Source organism: Podarcis vaucheri, assembly GCF_965113315.1.
Source record: "Podarcis vaucheri genome assembly, chromosome: 15".
NCBI lineage: Eukaryota > Metazoa > Chordata > Lepidosauria > Squamata > Lacertidae > Podarcis > Podarcis vaucheri.
The window spans coordinates 35,453,810-35,474,066 of record NC_138753.1 but is presented as its reverse complement, the minus strand read 5'-3'; the positions used below and the strand labels follow the sequence as shown (position 1 = coordinate 35,474,066).

The window sequence follows — 20,257 nt, the reverse complement described above, 5'->3', positions numbered from 1 at the left end:
GCCACTACCGAGAAGGCCCTCTGCCTGGTTCCCTGTAGCTTTGCTTCTCACAGGGAGGGAACCGCCAGAAGGCCCTCGGAGCTGGACCTCAGTGTCCGGGCAGAACGATGGGGGTGGAGACGCTCCTTCAGATATACTCCTTCAGATATACTTATTATCCTCACAATAACCCTGCAAGGGAGGTTAGGCTGACAGAAAGTGATCCCCACATGGAGGAAGCTATTTCACCCTGCACACTTAATTTTTTTTTAAAAAAAATTCAGGCCAAGAAAGAATTTGGGGCAATAAAAAGGGATGCAGCAACATCTTGATCTTCCAAACCGCAGAGCTATGAAAGGAATGCTGATCTACCGAAGCGAGCCGGTCAGTGAATCAATACAGCAGTTTTGAAGGGAAGAGGATAGATTTGCACCCTCCCACAGTCCAGATGTACTGATGACTCTGCCATGCCTGTTTACACTAAAGTTAGCAGTGACCGTGGGGTCAACACAGGGGCTGCAGAGCATGTGCAAAAGGCATAAAGCTGCAATGGCACATATGGACAAATCCAGAATTTGAAAGGTGCCCAGTTGATCATCTTCCCAGACCCCCGGTCTACTGAGAGGAGCCTAGGAAGTTGCCCGTACACAGCACCATACTGTAGGAAACAAGAATTATTCCACTGGGGAAAGCTACAGACTATTAAGGTGATTTTCGAAACAAAAAAAAACCAAAAACAAAAACAAGTAAAAAGCCTGGGTCCTCTTTTGTTAATGGGTATGATTTTGAGCTGCATAAAACCCTCAGACAGGAGGAAGATTTATGATGCAGAATTCTCTGTTAACACAAGAAACGGGAAGATGCTTACCCAATGAAAACCATTGCAATGCCTATTTTTATTTTTATATGCCATGTGCTCAACAGACAGCAGTCCGACATTTTACACAGTAAACCTAGTGGGCAGAGCAACAAATGTGAGTTTAACTTTTGTACAAAGGATTGGTGTGTGTGTGTGTGTGTGTGTGTGTGTGTCTGTGTGTGTACAGTGGAACCTCGGTTTTCTAACGTAATCCGTTCCAGAAGACCATTTTGAGGCATCAGGCATAAGCCTGCATTTTATTAATGTTTGATCAGGACTTGTATATTAAAGAGAGAGCTTAGATTTTCAAAAGTTTCAAGCCAGCAGTTTACAACCTTGGTAATGTTTATTCTCCTAGACAAGGGCCCCTTTGATTGATAGCAGAAAACAATTCTCAAAGTCGTAAAAGCTGGAATTACAGACTGAGTGAGGACACTGACCCTATATGTTACAGAAGATAAAAAAGGCAGAAATAAATAATTAGGAATGAGTAAATAGTAAAATAATGCCAATGTGCCTCCCAGTAAAATGAGCCAGATCTTCTTTCCAAGGTTAAAGACCAAATGGAGAAGCATCTAGCTGGCAAGTCTTTTTTTAAAGCTGTTTCTTTCTTAAACTGAAGAGAGTTAAAGGGCAATAAATGTTGGGAAGAGCTAATGGGAAAAGCAGCTGGCTGGAGAAGGGGGGGGAATGTAAACTGGAGAGGCTTCTTTTAAAGCGGTTTTTTACTGTGTTCCTTTTTACTGAGTTCCTTTTCTACTTTACAAAGGCCTTATTCCTTTTAAAAGGCTACCTATGTTATGTATTAAATATATTGTCTTAAATGTAATTATGCAAAGGATTTAAGAAATGCTAGATTTCATATAGTTGTAAGAGTTAAATTAAGTCAGCCACCAGCCTAGCCCTGCCAGACGGAAAGACGCCATCTGAGCAGTCCTGATATATTAGTTGTCAGACATTTGTTTAGAAACCTTCAAATGAAGGAGATCTTTCAATGTTGATGTGAAACTCAAGATCCTTGACATATGTTTAAGATAAAAATTTAAGATTAACCATTTGTTTTAGAAGGCAATAGGGCAAGGAGGGCAAGAGGTGAGCTGGTAATTAAGATGCCTTGTTGAGACACATGTAAGATATATTACTACTTATTTGTCATTTATAGATGTAACAATATATAGCTCTTTGTGTTCCATATAAGGACAGGAGGATATGGGTGTATCTTCTAGGATTGGTTCTAGCAATCAGCCAATAGGAAATTCAATCAGGCTGATTGGACAGAGGTAGCCACAGGAGGAGCAAAGGGGGCTGGATTAAGGGAATATAAGTGCTGGCCATAATGGCAGGAGGCCGGGCCAGAGCTTGGTAACCATATACCACTGTGCCTCTCATTTATTTGTCTGACAAATAAATAATTATTTTAATTTCTCTATTGCTGCGTTGAATATTTCATTCCAGCTAAGCGTTAACCACAAGCAGGGTGCTACAATTTGAGTTCCGAAACATTCGAAAACTCAATATGGAAGTCTCAAAACAGAAAAATTAACACAAAAAACCCAATACAGAAGCCACCTCGGAAGTTCGATTTCCGAAGCACTATCAAAAATGGAAGCATTTACTTCTGGGTTTACGGCGTGAGGTTCCACTGTGTGTGTGTGTTGTATGTGTGTGTGTGTCGCCAGCACAGCAGCTGAATTATTGTGTGTGAATGAGGGCCAGAAATCAATTAGGGAGCTATACTTGGGTTGCAAGTTAGCCATACATGTTTTATATATAGTTCATGTTGCTGAAATACAACTCAGACCCTGCAAGCACAGCCAATGGCCAAGAATGATGGGCACTGCAACTCAGCCACATCTGGGGGGGGGGCAAAGGCTCCCCACACCTGCTCTGTGCCATCATTTGCAGCATCATACTCGATACTGCAGATGTATAGCTGCTGGGAACAACTCCGGCGTCGAGTGGGGTCCAGTGCATGCATATGCGGTAAAGAACCCGTTGTCTATCCCTTTCCCCAAGGTATGTGGTAGAAAGGGCCCTTTCTAACCTGAGGGCAGGGAAGTCGTGCGGCAAGGAGAGAAGATCTGGGAGCAGCGAGGTTACCTCTGGCTTCTCCGTAGAATGAAGAACTCGACTTCCTGAAAGAGAGAAAGAAAGAGAAAGATAACATGGATGTGCAAACGTAAATACACAATTTGCTTGCTTGCTTATTTATTTCCCAGCACAATTCAAAGTGTTGGTGCTGACCTTTAAAGCCCTAAGCGGCCTTGGTCCAGTATACCTGAAGGAGCGTCACCACCCCCATCGTTCTGCCTGGACACTGAGGTCCATCGCCGAGGGCCTTCTGGCAGTTCCCTCGCTGTGAGAAGCCAAGTTACAGGGAACCAGGCAGAGGGCCTTCTCGGTAGTGGCACCTGCCCTGTGGAACGCCCTCCCACCAGATGTCAAAGAGAACAACAACTACCAGACTTTTAGAAGATATCTGAAGGCAGCCCTGTTTAGGGAAGCTTTTAATGTTTGATGCATTACTCTATTTTAATATTTTGTAGGAAGCTGCCCAGAGTGGCTGGGGAAGCCCAGCCAGATGGGCGGGGTACAAATAATAAATTATTTTATTTTATTTTATTTTATTTATTATGGCATCTTCTATCCCACCTTTACTCCAAGGGGGTCAGAGTGCCATGCATCCCCCCCCAGCTCCATATGATCTTCACAACAACCCTGTGAGTTAGTTTGGGCTGAGTGTTGGCAGCTGGCCTGATGGCACCCAGCGAGTTTCATAGCCAAGCTTACCACTACACCAAACTGGAGTGAGGGGTTTCTGGAGTGGGTAGCCCACATCCTGAGCTGCATGCAGGCCCTATCATGTGATCTGGCACCCTCCAGATGTTTTGGACAACAAGTCCCATCAGCCAGCACAGCACTGGAAAACATGCAGAAAGCTTTAGATCAGGCTTCCTCAACCTCGGCCCTCCAGATGTTTTGCGACTACAATTCCCATCATTCCTGACACTGATCCTGCTAGTTAGGGATCATGGGAGTTGTAGGCCAAAAACATCTGGAGGGCCGAGATGGAGGAAGCCTGCTCTAGAGGGCATCAGGTTGGCAAAGGTTGAATTCTGCAGTTCTGCGGAGCTTTAAATATCACCTGCTCTAGCACTGCTCATCATCGGCTATAGCTCGTGATTTGCTTATTTATTGTCCAAACTCAGACTGCATCTCAAAATGTGAGGGATCGCTTTGTTTTGTTTGGGAATATAAGGCTGGTTGCAGCATTAACAGTTATGAATTTATCACAGGGTGGTTTCAGAGGTGCTTTTACCAGGCACACCCAAAGCGCGTATTATCTGCTGGTACACAGCCCCATTCTGTAACAGTCCAAAAATTCGAAATGATGTTTAAAAGGATGTTATGCTGGAAAAATATGTGTAAAACTAATAAAAAAATATTTATTAAATAAAAAATAAAAATGGAAAGTGTAATGTTGGTGGACAACAAAAGAGGTTTAAAGACTCTCTCAAGGCAAATTTTTAAAAATGTAGTATAAACACCGACAACTAGGAAACACTGGCCTGCAAGTGCTCCAGTTGGAGAACAGCCTTTACCAAAGGTGTCATGGGCTTTGAAGATGCTCAAACTCAGGACAAAAGGGAGAAACGTGCTAGGAGGAAGGCACACATGGCAAATCCACACCATGATCAACTCCTGCCTGGAAACCTATGTCCCCACTGTGGAAGGACGTGTGGATCCAGAATTGGCCTCCACAATCACTTACGGACTCACTGTTAAGGCCGTGTTTATGGAAGACAATCTTACTCGACTACGAATGATCGCCAAAGAAGAAGAAGATACAGCCAAAGTAAAAATATCCCATTTCATCTGCCAGAGTACGAGAAGTTGACTCTGGAATACAAGCACGGCTCTGCTTTTTCACATCCCTAAAGACGTCTTTGCAAAATCCCAAGGATTTCATTTTCCAAACCAGATTTGGGACTAGTTTTTCCCAGCCTGTACGTGTTTTTCTGCAGCTCACTGAAGGAGCTGTCAGGATTCTCTGACTATAGAAGGACAGACTGGGCAATCCTAACAGGCCTTTCCATGGATCTTAGGAAAAAACGGTAAGTCTATTAATCTAAGTGCGGCTCTGTTAAGAATTTGCCCAGCTGGAGCAAATATGGGCATACAGTTTGACGGATCAGAGATGTGCAATATTAACACTCTTTGGCCCTAATCCTCTTTAAGAGGCCTATTTGACCTGCTACAATATGTTATCTAGAGAAGAGGAGGACAGGCTTCAGTCCAGTGAGATCTGTTTTGTTTCTTCCCAGAACCCCAAGATGTACTGTATTTATTTTAGGTAAATATACTGCTCAGTTACTGAAGTCTCTGTCAGGAGCTTGTCCTACACTCGAGTAGGACCCCGGCAGAGAAACATGCCCGACTGGCATGTTCCCTCCCTCCTGGTCGATTGTTCAGGAGCTTCAAAAGCTTTCTTTTGCCCGAACATCACAGCGACCGATGCCAACAGACACCGGCACACTTAGGGATCCACAGAGTTTGTGCAGCTTGCGTAACAGACCTCAACAACTCAGCATTTTGGCTAATCTACTTTATTTACATATAAACATACACGGAGCACTTAAACATGGCTCCCTCTTTCTCCAGCGTCAGACAGTAAAGAGAAAAAACAAAGGACAATTGTCCCACTTCACGGAACACAGTAACACAAACATCCTGTCTCTGTCACTTCCCACTCTGTGGAGTCAAAACATATACCATCATGTGAAAGACAACAATCCCATGACTGCAATCACAGAGCAGGAATTCTAACAGACTCTAAGCGGTGTACATAGACATGCATTGGTGAGTGCTGGGGGTACCCAGACACACCGTAATGTTTCAAAAAGCCAGGGGTCATGGCAAGGAGGAGATAGTGTCAAAGGGCAACCCACCCCCATCAGTGGTCGTGACCTGCAGGGAAGCAGCAGTGGGGGAGAGATGAATGGAGGAGGAAGGACGCAGACATGAGAGAGACGTAGGCAGAATAAAAAGGCTGGAATGGATCTGCAGCTTCTGCCTCTGTCTGCTTCTGCAAGCAGCAGTGGGAAGATTTGCACCAGTGCTAGCAGTGAAGGATGAAGAAGAAGAAGTCAGGACTCAGCTACAATGGCAAAGAAAAAACGCTTTATATGCTCTGTTTATGCATTCTAACACTGTGACACCAGATGGCGCTGTGGAGGTCTGTTTTTGCTAACTTGATTTCCCCTACGAAGTTTACAACGTGTTTAACTGAAATGCTTCTTTGATTTGTCTAGATCCAGCCTCATTCTCCAGGATGAGGGCTGGATCTTTGGCAAGTAAATTGAAAAATCACGGTTTTGGGGCATTTTTGTGAACAACTTAGGGGTTTGTCAAAAAAAAGCTGAACAACCTTCGAGTTTTCAAAAATTAAAAAAAAAAAACTTTAAAAAACTTTTAGGGTGTCCTGGTTGTTTTTACTTTTTAAAAAATATGGCAACCCTATCCAGAACAGGCAGATGAAGACTTCTGTTTTGATCAATTTGGGTAAGCTTGTTATCTAGTTAAAGGTAAAGATCGTGAAAATTAACTGTACCTTTGTATACTTCCAGTGATCATTACAGAGATGTTAGGAGACCCTCGCCTACACAATTCCCAGAGATTGATTGTTAAACCACTTTGGAAATTGCAGCTCTGCGAGGGGAACAACTCTCAGTACCCTTAACAAACTACAGTTCCCATGATTCTTTGGAAGAAGCTACGGCTGTTAAAGCAGTATCATAGTGTTTCAAATGTGTGGTGCAAATGTGGCCTTTGTCACAAAATGCTCAGCAACCGGAAGTCAGGAATCCTTGCCAATCTACTACAAATCACCCAGAGACCTCTCAGTAGGTCCCAATGATCTAGAGAGGCTTAGATAAAGTCCTCCCTAGAGTAGGTCCATGCTGCTCAGCAATCCACCCACTGCACATACCATAAAGCTTCTGTATCTCAGTCCGGTCATCCGCTTGCAGCTGGTATTGCAGTGGGTCTCCCACTGGTCCCTGGTAATAGGGGCGCATGATCGAATGCTTGGAGGGTGAATGTGCCAGCCCGAGGCTATGGCCAAACTCATGAACTGCCACAGCAAATAGGTCGGTGCCAAAGTCATCTGCCAAAAGAAGAGTGTGACTTATCAGGAGAATCACAAACACATTGCCAGGGCAAACCAACCACAGAATAACATTTGTAAAAAACAACAACCCATTATTTGCGGAATTATAGGGACAGAACTACCTAAAATGTATAGAAACTTATTCATGTATGCAACTACAGCGGCAATAATGTTACTTGCCCACATATGGAAAGAAGCAGAAGTCCCAGCAAAGGAAGAATGGATACAAAAACTTATGGAATATTCAGAAATCGCAAAACTTACTGGAAGAATAAGAAATCAAGATAACAAACTTTTTATAAAAGAATGGAAATGGTTTATTGAATATTTACAAACAAACTGTAAACAGATAAGGACATTGGCAGGATTATTGTATTACCCTGCAGGTTTCTAAGAGTATATATTTAAAGAAGATGAATAAATGAGTAAATAAGTTAATTTGGATATGCAGAAGATATTAAAAATAAATTTGAGGAACTGCAGAAAGAGGGGGAAGGAAGTCAAGTTTTGAAATGTCAGAATGATTGTAAAATTAGTGAAATGTATAAAATTAGTGAAATGTATAAACTTGAAAAGCATAAATAAAAAAATGGAAACAAGAAAGAAAGAAAGAAAGGGAGGGAGGGAGGGAGGGAGGGAGGGAGGAAGGAAGGAAGGAAGGAAGGAAGGAAGGAAGGAAGGAAGTCCATTTAGCCCAATGGCTTGCACAAGGCATACATGTCCATTCAATATCAATCCAACCATGGCTGGGGTCACCAACCTTTTCAGCTCCGTGGGCACATTTAGATTTTTGAATGAGTGTCATAGGCACCACCCCATGTGGTTACATCTCCGCTCCCTAACCCCAGAGCAGCCCCCCACCCCTGAAAAACAGGAGGAGAGAAAGCATGCCCATAGAGACTAACTTCCCCTGTGCTAGAAGGAATCTGAGCCTTGAAAAGCACATAGGGCTGAAAGAGGAAGCTCTCTGTGATTTCGAGGAAGGAAAAGGTAACCATCACTGCTAAGAGGGTGGTGGGGAAGGGGCTCAGAGTCCTCACAAGCACCAGTGGAAGATCTGAAGGGTCCCAGACAGGTGCAAAACAATCAAGAGCAGATGAACTGCTGAAAATGTGCCTACAGAGCACATGGTGCAAGGAAGCCTTCATCAACCTTCCCAGTGCAACAGACACCAAACTCTGCTATCACTTCAGCACCGAATTAAATACCCAGGCAGTTTAAGTGATTCTAAGTGGATGACTATTTCGCCAGCTCTAGGGCCACATTCTAAAAGGGTGTTGGATGTCAATAAGATCAACCAAAGGCCTGGTTAAAGAGGAACGTTTTTGCCTGGTGCCTAAAGGTGTATAATGAAGGCGCCAGGCGAACTTCCCTGGGGAGAGCATTCCACAGACGGGGAGCCACTGCAGAGAAGGCCCATCTCATGACGTTACGATGATGTCCACTGATGATCAGTGCTGGCAAAGCCCAGTGCAAAGAACTTTGTAAGCCTCAAACATCAAGTGGATAGTGACTAAATATCCCAAAAGGAAATTGGGAAGACAAATCCCTCTTCTAGTTGTGGCAGTGGCCCTGCCTCCACTGCCACTGTTTCCCTTCTCTTTATGGTGAAATGCACCTTGACTCTTCCATCCCCAACCCACCATGCAAAGAAAGCAAAGTCACCTGGTGAACGGAACGTCCATTCCTCATCGCCATCAAAGTGGACGTTGCCAGCTCTCTGAGGGTCTCCAGGAAAGAAGGCATGAGCGACCATTCCACCCGGCCCATCGAAAGGGTAGCCATCGCGGTGGTCCAGGCGGAGGAACTCCACAGAGATGTCAGCCGTGTGGCTGCCCACCTCATGAAAGTTCAAGGGTGTAGCTTCACTCCATACCTTCAAGGCATAATACATCAATACTCGCATGGTCTCTCGGCTGAGGCGGGCTTCCCGTGGGTAGGTCTTCACTCTATGTTAGAGACAATGTACAGATGGGAAGCAACCAGATCCCTCACCTCTTTGTCCTGGACCAGACACAGAATAGAAGGTGAGGAGACCCTTCTTGGATCAAATCAAAAACTCGTCTAAGGGAAGGTCCACTGGTGAAGGCCCAGCGCAGAGATCTCCTCCTGAACCCCTCACAGCTCAAAAAAAAAATGATTTGCAAGGAGTCTGTAATCCAATATTTGTTGAGGGGTGATACTTCCAAAACTACCAAGATTGTTTTGGAGTACTTAGCCGAGATCTTGAAAAGCTAAAGTTGCCTGATTTATTCAATGGTTGCTATTTAGTCTTTGATATATTGTATGTATTTGGATTATTAATGAATTTGGATGACTTTGTATGAATTTATGATTTTGCTGTTTTAACTTCAGCCAATAAAGGCTAGTTACAAGTTACAAGTGAAGGCCCACATAGCAACCTGATAGTGTCAGGCTTTGGGGAGTTAGATCCCTCCCACTACCCTCAATGCCCACCAGGTCTTGGGAGAAGGGGGTCAGGAATACTTTCCAAAGACACTGAGTCTGTCAGCTGTCTCTCCCCTGGTGCTTCTTCTTCCTGCTGTTCCTCTTCCAACATTTCCCAGCTTCTGAACTACAGTATGCCCTTCTGCAAACCACTGTTCTAAATCTACACTGTCCTCCTGTTCTCAGGAAGGTTCAGGAGAAGGGGGAGGCGGTCCCCACCATTTCTCCTCAGTTCAGCCCAACAGGTAGACTATCTAGCATGCACAAACCCTTTCTTTGTTTTCACGTTTGTCATGCACCACCAGCTTGCTTCATCTTTCAGGCATACCGACACAAGGATGGGGACCTTGAAGCCTTCCAGATATTGCTGGGTTTCTATCAGCCTCTGCCAGGACTGATGGGAGACACAGTGCAACAACAATTACTAGTGGGAAATGGAGCAAATAAATACATTGGAAACAACAATGCCGATACCTACTTCCAGGAAATGTTCCGCTTCATCCAAACCGAGCCTGCGCTCCGCTTGCTCCGACTCTTCCTTCTCTTCCGCCTTTTCCTGCTCCTGCTCCTCCGCAGAGGAAGCTTTTCTGGGAAGGTGCTGATAACGTCGGGAAGCGAACAGCGGGGCATTCGGATCAGAGCCAACGTGGCATCATCTGTTTGAGTTCAAGGGAAATAGAAACAAGGGAGGGCTCTGTAATATGGTGCCATGAACGAGGACAACACACACACACAAAAAAAAACTTTGAGTAGGTACCAATCTAAATATAGATGGTTGTTGTTGTTTTGTGCCCCCTGGGCTTGGTGCCCTGTGTGGGGGAATCACCCACGCCACCCTAAATCCGGCGCTGATCGAAATGTAGCTCTTCTGTCTGAACTTCTGTCTAGAATCCTGGATAGTTGCTGTCAGTCAGTATAGACAAGTTAGATGGACCAATAGTCTGACTGTGGTGGCCTAGGACTCAGGCTTGGACTCAGAACCAGAGGAGACTCAGTCTGCACCAGATCCTTTGCCTCAGGCATCATCTGAACCAAGTCTGGGGCCTGGTCCTGAAGAGTTACAGTCTGCATAGGTTCTCCTGCAACAAACACCAGCTGAGCCAAGTCAGGGGCCTGAGCCTGCCCTGGCTCCAGATGCGGGGATTACCTTGTTGCCTTCAGCTGCGCCATCACTTACAGCTGCTCCACTACCGGTTGGGTCAGGGGAGGCTGGGGCGGCCCCTGGGTCTAGTAACTCACTGACGTCTCCCGAGCTGCAGAGACTAAGGTCTGAGACAAGGAGAGACCTGAGTACTCGCAGGAGGAGTGCTCACCTTCGGGCGAAACAGGGAGGTGAGTCGCCGGGGGATCAGGACCGGCTGCTACCCTGATAAAGATAAAAGACTGTCGGACCCCGCCCCAGGTTGCGGGAGCAACATTGCTGTATGCTAGATCCTGCCTGAGATCCTGTACCTGTCCTTGCCTGGTTTCCTGCCTCGTGTCCTGCCTTGGCTCTGTCGGACTAACTCCTAGCGGAAGCTTCGGATTCTGTTCCGGTCCTGGACCACGTTTCACGGGTTACCCCCGGGCCCAGCAGTAGAAGCTTCCTATGTTCCTAGTCCAGAATCTTGCCTCCCTCAAGTTTAGGGGTCACCAATATGGTGCCATCCAGATGTTAATAGACTACAGCTCCCATCATGCATATGTACATACGGCTGGGGCAGTTGGGAATGCACTCATCAGGAGGTCTCCATGCTGCCTGCCTGAGCCTAGTTTTTACCAAGGTATTGAATCAGTGCCTGAGACTTACGGTACCACATCAGACTGCAAGCGAATGCTCACAGTTACATTTTGGGACCGATAAGTATTTGTTGTGTGCACACCCATGTAAAATCTGAAGTGGCTCAACCCGGGCACAGAGTTGGCTTGCATGCAGACGTTGAACCATAATTAAAACATAAACTGTGGTTTAAGGCAAATTACGGGTGTGCTCATACAGTGTGCTCAAACACAGCTCATTTTGCTCCCATAGTCTGGTGTCTTCTGGTATCCAAATCTGGGCTTGTTTCCTCCAAACAAGCCGCAAGCAATAAGCCAAGAACAAAACTTGTGTTCCAGCCATGGTTTGTTTGGAGGGGAACAGACCACAAGTCTGGATTTGAATGCCATGATATTTAAGATTCTGGTCATCTCTGAAAGCCCTCTGAAACTCATCAATTCAACTTGGCCTCAGACTTGGAATAACAGTGGAAAACTATGTGTAGTTTTATTCAAGCAGGGTTAGGCATCATGGTTTGGGACTACAATTCCCACCAGCCCCAGACAGAAGGCCAATGGTCAGGGATGATGGAAGCTGTAGTCCCAAAAGTTGGTGGGCCAGGAATCACATTTACGCCTGCCTTAGAAGATTAGAGGTTTTGTTTTTTGGGGGGGTGCATATTCTGACCCCACCCCCTGGAATTCTACTTTAGTCTAGCCTTTCTGAGCATAAATCCTGGTCTTATCTGTACTTGGATCAATTCCAGACTCAAGAGATTACATCTGCAGAGCTCACTTATACGGGATACAACTGGAGATTTTTGGAATCCAGCTTTAGAGCTGTTCATTATCTATCTGTTTGTTTATAAACAACAGAAAAGTTTTCTGGGCAACTATTTATCTATATAATAGAACAGAATGATTGAATAGAATTATAGAGTTGGAAGGGACCACAAGGGTCATCAAATCCAATGCTCAAATATTTTGTCCAATGTGGGGCTTGAACACACAACCCTGGAATTAAAAGTCTCATGCTCCACTGACTGAGCTATCCGAGTTGGGAGATCGATCAATCAATCAATCAATCAATGACTATAAATAACAAACTATAAAGCAGAGAATAAAATCAGGGTAACGAAATCACACAGCAACCCCAGGAAACAATGAAAACTGATTTTAGATTTGAAAATTAGGAATTTAAAAGGGCTGGGCTGGGAGGGAGGTCTTAATCTCCTACCCGAAAGACCATAAAGTAGGTGCCAAAGAAGGAGCCAGTCCAAGTCTGTGCAATGCAGAAATATTTTACCCAATGCGGGGTTCGAACAACCAAGGGGGGATTCACAACCAAGAGTCTCTACTGAAACTTCACATACCGGCCAGCATGCTGGTACGAGCTACAAGGTTAGTGCTTCAATACAAGTCTGGCGTGAACATAGCCGGTGAGAAATAACAGGAACTAGAATTCTTAAGAGTTGCTTTTTAAAAATAGAACTATACCTGGAATCCCAGTCTCTGCAATGCCTGCAAAACGTTGCATTACACGAATGGCACTGGTTACTGCCTCCCATGTCTGCAACTGGCCTGTTACAGGATCCGCTGGAGGAAGGTATCCATACTGGGTCAGCCACTCCTAGGGGAAAACACAATAGGTAAAGATCTCTGGTCAATGTAGCTTTCTCACCTTTCTTTCCAAGATCTCAAATCCTCTAACCAGCCTTTCTCAACCTGTGGGTCCCCAGATGTTCTTGAACTACAACTCCCATCACTAGCTAGCAAGGCCAGAGCTCAGGGATGATGGGAGTTGTAGTCCAACAACATCTGGGGGCGCACAGGTTGAGAACCACTGCGTGCCAAAGTCCTGTCCCTTTGTGTTAGTTGTCTGATTCACGGATTCATTTGCCGGGAGCTGAAATCAATAGTCATGTCATCCCTGCCCATTGGCCAAGAAGGCCGAGGCTGATGGGAGTTGTAGTCCCAAATATCTGGAGGGGACCAAGTCAGAAAAGACTAGAATACACCAGGCAAAAAAAAAAAAGACCTGTCAAATCGAGAATCATGTTCTCAAAGCGGCCAGCTATGGGAAGCCCAGAAAGTACCACATTCCAGTCTTTTAGGAAGGCTTTGAAGACTTCTCTGTTTCAAGTGGTTCTGCCCATTGATACCTATTTTGCTATGATGCCCTTTGACAAGAGTTGGATTTGTGGAAAATAAATTTCATAGTATCTGCTGAATGTGTATTTTATTACTCCTGGATGGCAGCAGCAGAGCATATGCCCGCGCTGCCCAGGGCGGGAGTGCTCCCGAGGGGGTGTGTGGTGTGGAAGGTGCCCTCCCAGGCGCAGGATAGCTGCTTGGGTGCATGGAGCGGCGTGTGTGCCCTGCAGCCAGGGGCGGAGCGAGCCGCCCATGGGGGTGGAGCGAGCCGCCAATGGCGGACATTCAGCGCACTGCCCGCCTGCAACTCCCAAGCCGTCAAAACAAAGGGGGAAGGGGAGAGTGCAGCCTGCAAAGTGGTGCAGCTCCCCCCTTCCCCCGATGACACCAAATGTCACCCCCCTCAGCGAAGACACCCGGGGCGGTATGCCCCCACCACCATCCCTTCCTCCGCCCCTGCTGGGTTGTTGGTTTTTGTGTGTGTGTGTTTTGTGTAGAAGGCTTCCTTTTTGAGCAATCTGGAAGGTGGCAACACGAGAATGGGGCCTTCTCTGCAGTGGCTCCCCGCCTGTGGAATGTTCTCCCCAGGGAAGTTATCCTGGCGCCTTCATTATACACCTTTAGGCGCCAGGCAGAAACGTTCCTTTTTAAAGCAGGCCTTTGGTTGATCTGATTGACATCCTATGCCCTTTTAAAATGTGGCTCTTTTGGGGGAAGGCGGAGCAGGTGTTAATGGGTTGTTGTTATGTTTTGATTATATAGATTGTGGGTTTTATGTTGATCTTTTCTGTGAACTGCCCTGAGACCTCGGGGTATAGGGCGGTATATAAATTCAATAAACCATAATCATAATCTTGTCATATATATGTATATAAACACTGATGTACAGTGGTGCCTCGCAAGACGAAATTAATTTGTTCCGCGAGTTTTTTCGTCTAGCAAATTTTTCGTCTTGCGAAGCACGGTGTCGGAAAAGTTTTGGAAAAGCTTCAAAAATCACCAAAAACCTCAAAAAAGGCTACCACACCGCGTTCTATGAGTTGCTCCTCGAAGTCAAGTCGCAACTTATTAACGGTGTTAAGAAAAAGGAAACAAACTTGCAAGACGTTTCCGTCTTGCGAAGCAAGCCCATAGGGAAATTCGTCTTGCGAAGCAGCTCAAAAACCGCAAAAACCTTTCGTCTAGCGACCTTTTCGTCTTGCGAGGCATTCATCTTGCGGCGCACCACTGTATTTTGATTCATAAACTACTATGTAAGTCACCTTGAGATAGGGCTGCCATACATCCGGGTTTCCCCGGACATGTCCTCTTTTGGGTGGCCAGCATGCCTCTCCCAATGGATTTTTGTATTTTGTAATTATTTTTATTTGTAAAAATTTTGGGTGGGGAGAGGGGTGGCCAGTAGTATTTTCGGCGACCACCAGGCCTTCCACAGCCCTCCGTGGGCAATGCTAGGCCCAGTGGAGTCTCCAGAGGGCTTTCCTGGCACAGTCCTCCCGGGGCCACTCAGCCTCTCATCTTTGGCAGGAGACCAAAGAGAGGGGAGGAGGTGGTGAGCAGGCGGGCGAGAGGGAGGGAGGGGTCATTGGCGAGAGGGAGGGGGCAAGCAAGGGAGCTGCAGGGTGGCGGGGAGGTGCCCCAAACTTGTCCGGGTTTTGGGGCTCCGGATTATTGGAACCCTACTGTTATGTACTGAAGTTCTCACCCTGGGCCAGTAGGGGGATACTGTAGATAGTTTTCACTCAGGTCCACATATGCAAATAGGGGATTGAAAGTGACGTTCAGTGATTGGATAGTTACAGAAAGTTGTTACTGTTGCTTTGTAGTGGAGCTCTATATAAGCAGGTTGGCTGAACCCTTTAGTTCAGTTCTGTTCTGGGCCTGTGAATAAACAAGAGCTGTTTGAAGAATCGCTGTGTCGTCTGATATGTTCACCCACAACCTAACACCTACCTTGAGAGGGTTTACTTGGAAAAGCAGGGAGTGCATGTTTCAAAATAATCAGTAATCAATCGGCTTTCAGTCTGTTGCACAAATTTCCGTTCGAGCAAATGTTGCATTGGATTCTTTGGTTGCTGCACAACCTTAAAACTCACGCTAGCTGGCAGAATTATTGGATCTGGGGTACCATACTCCAGGAACAACTTACCACAATCTCTCCGCTCTCATCAGTGGGAGTGGGCCCGGGATGGGCAAAGGATGGCAAAGCCAGAAGCAGCAGCAGCAGGAGCAGAACCAAGAACCCAGGGAAAGGTAACAGCTTTGTCTCCTGCCTGCACTCCAGCTGACAGCGTTGCTTCATGGGACGTTTCTTGGGCAAATGCCCTTTCCCAGTCTCCATCCAGTTAGCAAAACACACTGCTTTGAGTAGTCTCCCCCAGCTCTCCAATTCTCCCAAGTCTGAAATGAACGGCTCCAAAAGCAGCCTTCACAATCCAGCCAATCTTGCTGATTTTGTTTGAAAGGCCTTGCCGTCAGCTCTGATTCCAGGCTGGGGATCTAGGAAAGCTGCCGTTTCGTTCCTGGGGGTGGGACGTGGGCAAAAATGAATTTCTCCAGTTGCAAACATCACCTCCCACGCCAGAGCCTCAATGGTGGAAATGGCTGAAACAGAGAGAGGTCAGAGTCTTCCTATGGAATCGTTCAACAAGTAAACCAAACTAGGCGATGTACTTCTTTCTAGCAGTTAACATCAACATTTCCAAACTCATCCCTGCATCCCCATCCTTTCTCAAAGGAGCCCAGGGCAGCAAATACATGATTCTCACCTTTATCTTCACAATTAGTGGCGTGAGGAAGTGTGGAATGCAAAGTAAAAAAAGGCTTGTCCACACTCCCGTTTTTTCCATCATTTTCCCCTGGAAAAACCTGCTCCTTACCTCTGAATCTGAGCAAACTGATATTTGCTCTGGTTCAGCAGTAGCTATAGAGTGGGTTTTCCCAGGGGAAGCAAAGAGGCAAACAGAAAACCACTCAGACCTATGATTTTTAGGTACAGGACCAGTGTGGATGAACCTTAAATCAAAATGATCTTCATGAAAGGCCTTGTGCATTTTGAGAGCAGAGTGCTTAGTTTGGCTTGGACTGGGTAGTGTGTAGAGAAAGGGGAGATTTATAAGGGAAGAAAACTACAAGAGAGAAAGCTGCTGAACTGCAAGGAAATTTTAGTCAGAGGTGCCAGCACAGCTCTTAGCATATTATCCAGCAGCACTGGGACTTTTCACAGCATCCAGTAACAACACATGATAAAATATCAGGACTCGGTTACAACAAAATCCTTTGTGCTTTTCACACTCTCTTATGCCTACTAAATGTTGTTAGAACTAGCTTATTTTACAAAGCAACAATGTGCTCCTTAAAAAAAATTTTTTTTTTAAGGTTGCAAAAAAGAACTGCCAATAAACCTTCACTTTTTGTTTTGTTTTGTTTTGTTTTGTTTTTAGAGTTTGGGGAAGGTCCACAGTCAACAAGGACCGTATGAAGAGAGAGCGATTTGCTTTTGTCCTGTTCTGCCTGTTGCTGCCGTCGCACCAGCAAAGATGGACAAAGAGAAAACCGGAGACAAGGCAAACAGACTGAGCCTGGAGCCATGAGATTCAGGGTGTGGTGGGCAGGGAAGCTGAGACCCCTTCCTATCTGCGTGCCTACATGCTCCCAGGCAACCTGTTTACTGAGCATTCATCCTGATTTGTTTGCAGAGAGATTAGATGGCATTAAATAGTCAGGGAGCAATTGCTGTGATTTGTTTGTGGGGAGGTTAGATGAGATTGCGTCAAAGGAAGTGGTTTCCAACACAGTCCTGCGCATTTCCCCAACACCTTTCTTAAGTGTTAAAAAGTCCCGTCTTATGCGAAGCACATTTGTTGCACAATCCAAAAACTGAGCAATTTGAATTTGCTAGGATGTAATTGAATCCCACGACAAATAAGCGAAAGTCTGAAGGTGCCCACACTGTGTCCGCAGAGTCGTACACACACAACTACACAAACACTTAAAGATTATGAGTGAATGAATTGTTAGGGCCAACTCTGCACAGTCTATGCCAGTCCCAAAAAACAGGTGAATTGATCCTTGGCAGAAACTGCAAAAGAACTGTTTGCCCGCCTACCAGTCCTTGCCATTTCTGCTCCCCAACTACAAGAAAACAGAACTAGAGGCCACACAAAGACACCTAGTTTGGCCCTGTAGCTTTTAGCAATGGGTGGGCAAAGCACCCCTGATTTCAGAGACTGAGCACTGGGGCAGACAGCATGGAGTCCTCAAGATGTTGTTGGACCACAGCTGCCATCATCTCTGACCACTGGCTGTGCAGAGTGGGGCTAGTGGGAGCTAGAGTAAGGCAACAATATCTGAACAGCTCTCCTCTAGCTGCCCCTGGTTTTCCCCTCTCTGGGATTACAGGTACCTGCTGTTGTTTCAGTGGGTCATCACCATTCTGAAACAATCATCCCTGTTCATAAAGGCCAAAAAATCCAGTGCAGATTCATGGACCATGCATCTAGGAGATCTAAAGAGCAGTCCCTGTCGCTATCTGTCTGCCTCTGTTTCCTATCTGAAAAACAGCAACATGGCTGATTTCACAGGCTTGTTGCAAAGGCAAACCTATTGAGACTTTTACATATATAGTACAATCATAGAATCATAGAAGTTGTTGTTTTTAATATACACAGGGGCTCGCCTCATTCATTAGAGATTGGTACACACCCTGCCAATACTCTTAAGGAACTGTCTATTAGAGAGGGATGTTTCCCCTCCACCTTGACCAGAAATATCACTCCTGCTATTGGGTGTGTGACTATCATTTCCCAAGAAGTAAAACAGCCATTCAGTCTCATCGACCCCCTTCCCTCATCCCCACAGAATTCGCTTTCCTCTCTTTCTGTCTTCTCCGGCTTCCAATTCGCCTCTTCCAGCTGGAAGCACTTGGGGATTTGCAGGAGTTACCATCTTAAGATCCTAAAACGGGAGCTCTTACTCACGTGTTCAGAAGTGCCAACACGCTCCCCTCCTCCTGACTGGTCCCCTAAGAAGAACTTTGCTCCAATTCCGCTCTGCCTTCAGTGGAGGGAATCTGCCGGCTGATGCTCTCTGGAACAGGGCTGCTCAAACCACCCATTCCTAGCGTGGGGCTAAATCTCAGCAGCTGAGACCCCTCCCCATCCAATCCCACTCCATCCAAGCCAAGCCCAGCTAGCTCTGCAGAGACTCTGGCGGCGGCTGTAATCTGCTTTGCACAACTTAATAAACAGCTGCAAGCATCTCCTGCCTTTGCACTTAACTATTATTGCCTCTGGCTGCTGACTCCCTCCCTCTCCCTCTTTCGGGGTGTTTTTTTTATGCTTCCTTAATAGCCTAGAGATGGGATGCTGGAAGATTTCAGAGGAAGCGTATTTCAGATTAATATTGTCAGGGGCTATTTTCATGTTCTGTTCCTTGTGGTTATTTAAATGGTCGAGTATTTTATGAATGGAAATGAATGGACACAGAGAGAGGGGTGAGTATTCTGAAAGCTCTGCATCCTGGAAGGATGCAGTTAATCATTAAAAAAGAAAAAAGAAAAAGATCCTCTGTGATCTTGTTGAGATTTTTGTTCGGAAGGAAAAGCTACTCCCTCCCACATTTGCCGATCCTCAAACCTTGAGAAATAGGAAGCCTCTCTCCCAAAACACACCCCACTCATTTGGAAACTCAGATGAGAAAGCAGATCCCAATCACAGTGTAATCCAATGGTTAGGGCTGATGGGGGGGGGGTGACTACAACCTCCATCAGGCCTAACCATTGGGCATGCTGGCTTAGGCTGATGGGAGGTGGGAATCCAGCATCCTTGAGAAGGCTAACCGGTTTCCCATCCCTAGGCTAAGCATTAGAAACTAACTGAATTGTATGAAATATTATGCAGGGTCACAATAAACATTTAACATGACCATGATTGTAGAGGTGGTTGGACAGAGAGGCCTCATCCCTTCAGCTGGAGATACTGAGGACTGAACTTGGACTTTACACTAGAATAAGTGGGGCCTCTAGAGTGCTCTTTCTATAAAAAAAAGACAGAGATTTTATTAAAGAAAAAGAAAAAGAGAGAAAAGGGTGCCGGTACTCACCATGAAGTTGTTGCAACAAATGCCACACTTTTAACCTTTTTGTTTTAATTTTAAAAACCACAATGGTGCTGGTACTGCATACTCTTGAGTATACCAAGGGGAAAAAGCACTGGGCCTGTAACAAAATGTTGCAGCAGAGTGCTCAGTTCAGCACTTCAGTCGGTCAGACGTGCCCTTCTCCAGGTATACAGCCACACAGTCATGCAATATTGCATGGCCACGGAGCATGTCTTCCTTAGGTTCTTCCTCTTCTAAATATTTTCTAAATATTCTGTATACTTTGGATTTCCCCCAAATCTGCTCATACTTCCTCCTTGTGCACAAATGGTACTGTTTTGTCTACACAGGAAACCGCAATCACCTCTGAACATTGGAAAGAGGGGAAATAATGTATCTGCGTATGAGATATTGACCATACAAGAGAACGGGTGCACTGATTCCAATCTAAGATGTGCTCTTACATCACATGAGGAGTTGCACTGGCTAAGTCAGATGCAGCCTGCGGTGACATCATTTCCTGGGTGAATTTGGGACACAAGCTGTACCGAATCGGAAAGGGGGGCAGTTGGTCGTTCCTGGATTAAGATATTAGACACACCCTGAGCATTAGGATGGATGCTTTGGGTGTATTACCTAGATATCAACATCCTCGAACCTAGATGTTGCTGTCTTCTAGGACAGTGCATATTATTATTATTATTATTATTATTATTATTATTATTATTATTATTATTATACTGCCCTTAGGGTCTTATGGTGGTTCTTAAACTCCCCCTGCATGGACCCCTTCAAAATTGCAAGCAGTTTTG

The 20,257-nt window shown here is 45.6% G+C and overlaps 1 protein-coding gene and 1 long non-coding RNA gene across 6 annotated transcripts in view; one reads left to right on the top strand and one right to left on the bottom strand.

Annotated features, from left to right (window-relative positions):
* The window catches only part of LOC309519446 (matrix metalloproteinase-17-like), a 134,883-nt gene extending 116,366 nt beyond the window's left edge, over nucleotides 1–18,517 (bottom strand). For 2 of the 4 annotated variants that reach the window (XR_014213839.1, XM_082200436.1), the window contains exons 1-7: nucleotides 18,326–18,517; nucleotides 15,496–15,950; nucleotides 12,690–12,822; nucleotides 9,934–10,111; nucleotides 8,673–8,956; nucleotides 6,828–7,004; nucleotides 2,883–2,973 (exon numbers count right to left, since the gene is read on the bottom strand). Coding sequence is in view for 3 of the 4 variants with exons in the window: in XM_082200436.1 (XP_082056562.1) it covers nucleotides 2,883–2,973; nucleotides 6,828–7,004; nucleotides 8,673–8,956; nucleotides 9,934–10,111; nucleotides 12,690–12,822; nucleotides 15,496–15,687 (1,055 nt within the window). In the remaining variant the exon portion in view is untranslated. Of the gene's footprint in view, nucleotides 1–2,882; nucleotides 2,974–6,827; nucleotides 7,005–8,672; nucleotides 8,957–9,933; nucleotides 10,112–12,689; nucleotides 12,823–15,495; nucleotides 15,951–17,751; nucleotides 17,904–18,321 lie in introns of those variants that run through there. The other 2 variants (XM_082200437.1, XM_082200438.1) reach the window with 2 other exon arrangements.
* Nucleotides 171–17,078, top strand: LOC309519611. Of its 2 annotated transcripts, XR_014213872.1 has the most exons (4): nucleotides 171–686; nucleotides 904–953; nucleotides 2,855–3,017; nucleotides 16,790–17,078. It is a non-coding gene; the product is annotated as an uncharacterized lncRNA (long non-coding RNA). The 2 variants fall into 2 exon arrangements; XR_014213873.1 differs by having other exon boundaries at nucleotides 171–953.
* Nucleotides 18,518–20,257: the final 1,740 nt, after the last annotated feature.